This window comes from Peromyscus californicus, unplaced genomic scaffold (assembly GCF_007827085.1).
Source record: "Peromyscus californicus insignis strain IS unplaced genomic scaffold, ASM782708v3 Scaffold_10__1_contigs__length_136768540, whole genome shotgun sequence".
Taxonomy (NCBI): Eukaryota; Metazoa; Chordata; class Mammalia; order Rodentia; family Cricetidae; genus Peromyscus; species Peromyscus californicus.
The window spans coordinates 36,524,614-36,530,492 of NW_026294391.1; the positions used below are offsets into that span (position 1 = coordinate 36,524,614).

At 38.5% G+C, this 5,879-nt stretch overlaps 1 protein-coding gene across 1 annotated transcript; it reads right to left on the minus strand.

Moving 5' to 3' along the window:
* Positions 1 to 1,924: 1,924 nt before the first annotated feature.
* Positions 1,925 to 5,621, minus strand: LOC128114239 (odorant-binding protein-like). Its single transcript, XM_052744080.1, has 5 exons — positions 5,519 to 5,621; positions 4,937 to 5,076; positions 4,405 to 4,475; positions 3,152 to 3,262; positions 1,925 to 2,067 (listed from the first exon to the last, which is right to left on the minus strand). The coding sequence occupies exons 1-5, from the start codon at positions 5,597 to 5,599 to the stop codon at positions 1,925 to 1,927; spliced, it is 546 nt and encodes a 181-aa protein (XP_052600040.1). The 5' UTR covers positions 5,600 to 5,621.
* Positions 5,622 to 5,879: the final 258 nt, after the last annotated feature.

Consider the following 5,879-nt stretch of genomic DNA (forward strand, 5'->3'; position numbering starts at 1 on the left):
AGCCATAGCAAGAGCATGGCGGTGGTGGTGCATGCCTTTAATCCCAGCACTTGGTAGACAGAGATAGGTAGATCTCTGTGTGTAAAAAGATACAGCCAGCATTGGAGACACACATGCCTTTAATCTCAATCCCAACCATAGAAGACTTGGAAGTCTCTACAGAGGCAGTCATGTGTTTGGGTTTACAACAAATGAGAAGGCAGAACAGAAAGGCTATAAAGACAAACACACAGGAAGTAGCTCCCTTTTGGAGAGCTCTCTTGGCTGAAGAGGATCACTGAATCAGGAAGGGTGAGGCTCTTAGCTCTGACCTCTTGGCTTTCTTCTCTGAATTGGCTCTGTGTTTCTTATTTAATAAGACGGTTGGTTACATCTACACACTACACACATCAATGAATTATGCACTTACTCTCAATAAAAATTATTTCTTGTTCTATTATCAACTAGTTCAGTTTTTATCTTTTTTTTTTATTGATTTACATTTTGTTTTGAGACAAGGTCTCACTATGTAGCCCTGGCTGTCCTAGAACTCAATATATAGACCATGATGGCCTTGAACTCAAAGAAATACACCTTCTTCTGCTTCCCAAGCCCTGGAATTATCAGCATGCACCACCTTGCCTGGTTAATCACATTTTTTTTAAAAGATTTATTTTATTTTTTAATTTGTGTGTCTGTTTATGAGAATGTGAACCAGTTGGATGCAGTACCTGTGGAGGCCAGAAGAGGGTGCAGATTTCCCTGGAGCTGCAGTTACAGATGTTTGTGTACTGCCATGTGGTTGATAGGAACTGAACCCAGGTCATTTGCAATGGCAATTACTTCTCTGAACTAGTCATCCCAAAGTAGAATATTTTTTAATAGAGTGGAGTGCATATTTTTGTTTGTTGGTTATTATTATATCATGCTGATTGAAGACAGAAATGTATGCATGAGAAATCAATTTATTTAATCAGTGGAAGAGTCAGTACTATGGTAGGAGGATGGGAAGAAAATCCATGAAGCAGAGATAATCTTGCTTCAGAGATTCTGGCTTCATAGGTAAGATGAAAAGAAAAAATGAAAGGTAAGTTATCTTCATTGTCATGATTCTGTTTTCATGGAAAAAGTGATGTGGGAAATATTCCTGATCTTGCTGTCATCTGTGAAGCTTCAAAAACAAAAAGCAAAACAAACAAACAAAACAGTAAGTTGTTCATGAGCTGATAGGACTGATGAACTTTCTGAGATTGCAAATGAAAGAAAAATTTATTGAGGACTATAGTGGAAGGTTTGATAAAAATGACAAATGTCACAAGGTTAGGCTTATGTTTGTCCTTGCTGACTTCCATAGCTTTGTACTGGGCTTTAGATAGACAGTTTTCTATGTAAATATTGATTATCTACCAGAAAAAGTAAGTATGTGCAAGGTTGTGTCTCAGGAGATTTCTAGAAAGTTCATCTACATTTACAGTATTTCCAAACACATGATACATTCTTGAATTCCACAAATATTACTCATTTTTAGCAATTGAGAATTTCACAAAATTCTTTTACATCAAGATAAAAGAAATCTACACTTTGCTTTAGGGGAGAGTTGCTTTTTTCTTGTTATAAAGACTAATGGCAATGTCAATCATAGATTTGCCCCATTTGTGTATACATACATATATATATATATATTATATATATATACTAGATTTTTTCTATTAAATATATAACTAATAGACTAAAGGATGAATTCTATCAGATTAAACAGTGAGCAAGCTCTTCTGCTCTGTTTGTACTTACCCATACAGGGTCTTTATTGATGACAAGTGTCTATGAAAGATTGTTTTGAGAAAGGGAGAAAATAAGCACAAATAAAAAACATAGTTAGATTCCCTTAATATTCCCAGTGATTTTGAAATTTTAAAGTGTGAATCAATGATTGTTCTGAATATTTTCAGATGCATTTATGTGCTGTGTGAAGCACAATAGTGTTACCTGTGGGCTCCAACTGCTGGATATTTTCATTTGGAATATTGAATTTGATGGCCAGCTCCTTAAGCTCCTGTTTCTGTGCTTTGCTCAGACTCTCTTCTTTCCCTACATTACATGGAACAGAAAACCAAGGGTCCCTTAAGATAATGGGTAACTCAGAGCAGCCCCCAGTTAAAATGGGTCACTTGGTACTGACCCATGGAAACATCCTACCTTCTGGACCCTCCCTCATCCCAATTCTGCTCAGTCTAAGATTTCTAACGTGAAAAGAACACATCTAATGGAATCAAAATGTGAGTAACGATGACCTTCCCCACCTTGAAGACTAAGTATTTATTTATGTTATTATTATTTTTTATTATTATGATGATTATGATTACATTTATTCATGCTTTCCACATCAGGATAATGTTTTTTCAAAAAGGGCTGTATGGAATCCTGATGGTAGGAACCTGTGAACTAAATGTCTGCATGGTCTGACTTTCCACTTTATTTGTGTGTAGATTCTAGTATCCATACCCAGGAATTGTTGATTATTATTGAAATGAACAGTTAAATCAGGTGAACAGGTTCATGAACCAAATATCAACAATCACCCAAAACCCCTCACCTCACCCTCTGTATCCTCCACTCACCCACGCCCACTCCCAACACCCAGCCCCCACTCTACCCCGCCCCTCCCCTCATAGCTTTATCAAACAAAGCAAGCTGTTTTTTTTTTGGTCAACTTAACACAGCTGAGATCACATGGGAAGTGGGAACCTCCATTTAGACAACGCCTCCATCAGACTGGTCTGTGGGAAACTTTGTAGGGCATTTTCCAGATTGACGGTTGAGGTGGAAGGGCCCAAACGACTGTGGGAAACTCTGTAGTATGTTTTCTTAATTAGTGATGGAGGGGGGAAAGCCCAGCCTATTGTGGGTGGTTGTTTTCCCTGGGCTGGTGGTCCTGGGTTTTATAAGAAAGCAGGCTGAGCAAACTATGAGATGCAAGCAGCACCCCTTCATGGCCTCTCTGTCAGTTCCTGCCTCCAGGTTCCTGCCCTGTTTGAGTTCCTGTCCTGACTTCCTTCAGTGATGGGCTACAATGTGGAAGTGTAAGTTAAATAAACCCTTTCCTCCCCCACTTGCTTTTGGTTATGATGTTTTATCCCAGCAATAGAAACCTTATGATAGGCACCACACTCACCAGCAACCAAAATCACATTTGTCTCCTTTCCACTGTTGTCGACATTAACATTGTGAAAGATGATGATGTCATCTGACTTCTTTACAACTTGAAAATAATTTTTACCAGAGTCTGCAATTAAAGCAGAAACAATTTAGAACTCAGCAGAATTGTCAGGGTTTTTTTTTCATTATATTTGACATACCTATCACACTTTTATTCCTTCAATTGCATCACAAATGTCCTTCACAATGATATAAATTGGAAATGAGAGCTACAAAGTAGGACAGATACTTTAGACTCCACCTTGCTCTTATGAGAAAAAATTCTATTTTCAATAAGAAATTCTATAATTGCATTAAGTCTCCACAGCCTATTTAAAAGTAAAACTCATCAGGCTAATATTAAAATAACACACTGTAGCCCAGAAGTTGTGGCACACATCTTTAATCCCAGCACTCGGTAAGCAGAGGCAGGTGAGTCTCTGTGAGTTCAAGGCCTGGCTGGTCCACACAGGAAGTTCCAGAACTGTTGGGGCTACACAGAGAAATCTTGCCTCAAAAAAACCCTAACAGCAATAACAAAAAAACACACTGTATAGTTTTCCATAAAATAAAAAGTTTAAGAAAGCAATCAGGGAGCATCATCATATTGTCTTCTGAATATCATTTAGACTTCTCCTAAATAATAGGCACAGGAATCTGAATTTTTACTCTTGTTGGTTTTAAGCAAAATTCAAATTAAACACAATACTTTTTTTTGCCAACTTGCCATATTATACATTGCCCTTCTTAGCTTTGGGATTTGAGTTATTCACTCCTTAAGTATTTTCTGTATATGTAAAATTTTCAAATTTCATATTCAACAAAATCGTATCATCTGAACTAAAAGAAATAATATTGAGAATGAGTTTTAATATTTTAGATGATCTTCCAGTCATTTTCAATGGTTGTCAACCATATGACATTCATATCCCAGGATTTAGTTTGACCTGTCTGTAATAATTTTTTCCAGGAATGTGTGTAATTCACTTTAACTTCCCATAGTCCAATAAATATTTGGAAATTTAGTTAGGATTTTGAAACTTGAATCAGAAATTATCAGATGGAATTGTTCTGGAATCCAGGCCCCTCAGTGTGAGGCCTGGGCCAACAGTGCACATTCTCATTCTCTCTCTCTCTCTCTCTCTCTCTCTCTCTCTCTCTCTCTCTCTCTCTCTCTCACACACACACACACACACACACACACACACACACACACACACACATACTCACAGTCTGTCATATACAGGTCATCTTTCTCTTTTCTTCCCACAACTGTGTGTGTCTGGCACTCGCCTTCCACCCTTAAAAAAAATCAAAAACTCACTTCTGAATTTACTCTTTCCAGATTGCTAATATTTCATTATTGTGTTGGTAGCATTAACTGCCTTGAAGTAATTTTTGATTAGGGTAAATAAACCCATTTTTGAAGACTGAAACAGCAACTCTGGGGTCATGATTGGCATAGGCAGTAAATCTAGGCTTCCAAGAGAAGACTCTGTCCTCAACTGTCTACACACCATTACTATTTGTGACTGATTTCAACCAGAATTACCCAACATTCTAAGACCATAAGAAAATGGCAGAGCCAATCTGGCTGAAGTCAAGGACACGACTCAGGCTGTGGCTGCTGTTCTCTGAATACACCTAGGAGACCAACTCCATTTTTCATGTATAACCCACGTATTTGAGTGAAAATTTCACAATGACATTCATGTTCCTATTTCTCAGTCCTGTCCCTGTGCATTGGGTGAATGTCACTTACTTGACATTGAATGTGATTGTGAGTGTCTGGCATTCGTCACTGCACTCCATGTGCTGAAAATAAGCTCTCAAAGGTCCATCTTTGAGTACCTTCTCCACATTATCTGCACCTATGTAAAGGGTGCGCCAATTCCCGTCAACCTAAGGAGCACAGACCCCATTTTGAATGTCAGTTAGTCAATCCATTTCCTGTTTTTTTCAGCAACATTCATGCTAATTATTACATATATTTTAGGTCAGTCAACAAGTAGACCTAGTGAAATGTAGATGTCTTCTTCCTGGAGAGTAAATCGTGAGATGACATCATCACTCCTTCACACTAGAACCTGGGACACTGGGATACAGTTCACACTGTGTCAATCAACTACAGGGAAAGTCCAATCTGGAATTTTCTCATCTTCCTTCACACTGTAGACAGATCTCATTGAAAGCATGTAAGGAGTTGGAAAACACGAAGATTGAATTACAGATAGGATTTGGATATGGTATGGAGATATATTTTATGACGGATGATGAGCATGCTCAAACCAACCTCAGGGTGTATATAAACACACCAGACCCTTTCATCCCCAAATGCACATACCTCTGAGGGAGTGATGTCAGGATTGTTATGATGTGCACAGGACACACCTAACACAAGAGCGAGCAGCAGGAACTTCACCATGATAGAGCCTGGATTCCCTGCTTCTGACAGAGTTTGGAGTCCGACAGGTGTTGGAAAGACCCAGAATCTTCTCCACCTTTTATAGTATTTATCTTTGGCCTGAGATGTGGTGGATGGATTGTCCACAGTGAAATTCTGATGTATCCTGGTTGGCAGCAACAGCCATGGACAACAATTCTGTTTTTCTGATAGCTTCCTGATGAGACCAATTTGATTTAAGCCATGAAATTGAACTTTCTGGCCACTGTGGATGTGGGAAGGCTGTCAAAAAACACAAACA

Coding starts and splice junctions, on each gene's coding strand:
- LOC128114239 (XM_052744080.1), bottom strand. CDS start 5,599: ATGGTGAAGTTCCTGCTGCTCGCTCTTGTGTTAGGTGTGTCCTGTGCA. Junction 5,077..5,518: donor CTGACATCACTCCCTCAGAG/GTATGTGCATTT, acceptor TGTGCTCCTTAG/GTTGACGGGAATTGGCGCAC. Junction 3,263..4,404: donor TGACCTGTATATGACAGACT/GTGAGTATGTGT, acceptor CTTTAATTGCAG/ACTCTGGTAAAAATTATTTT.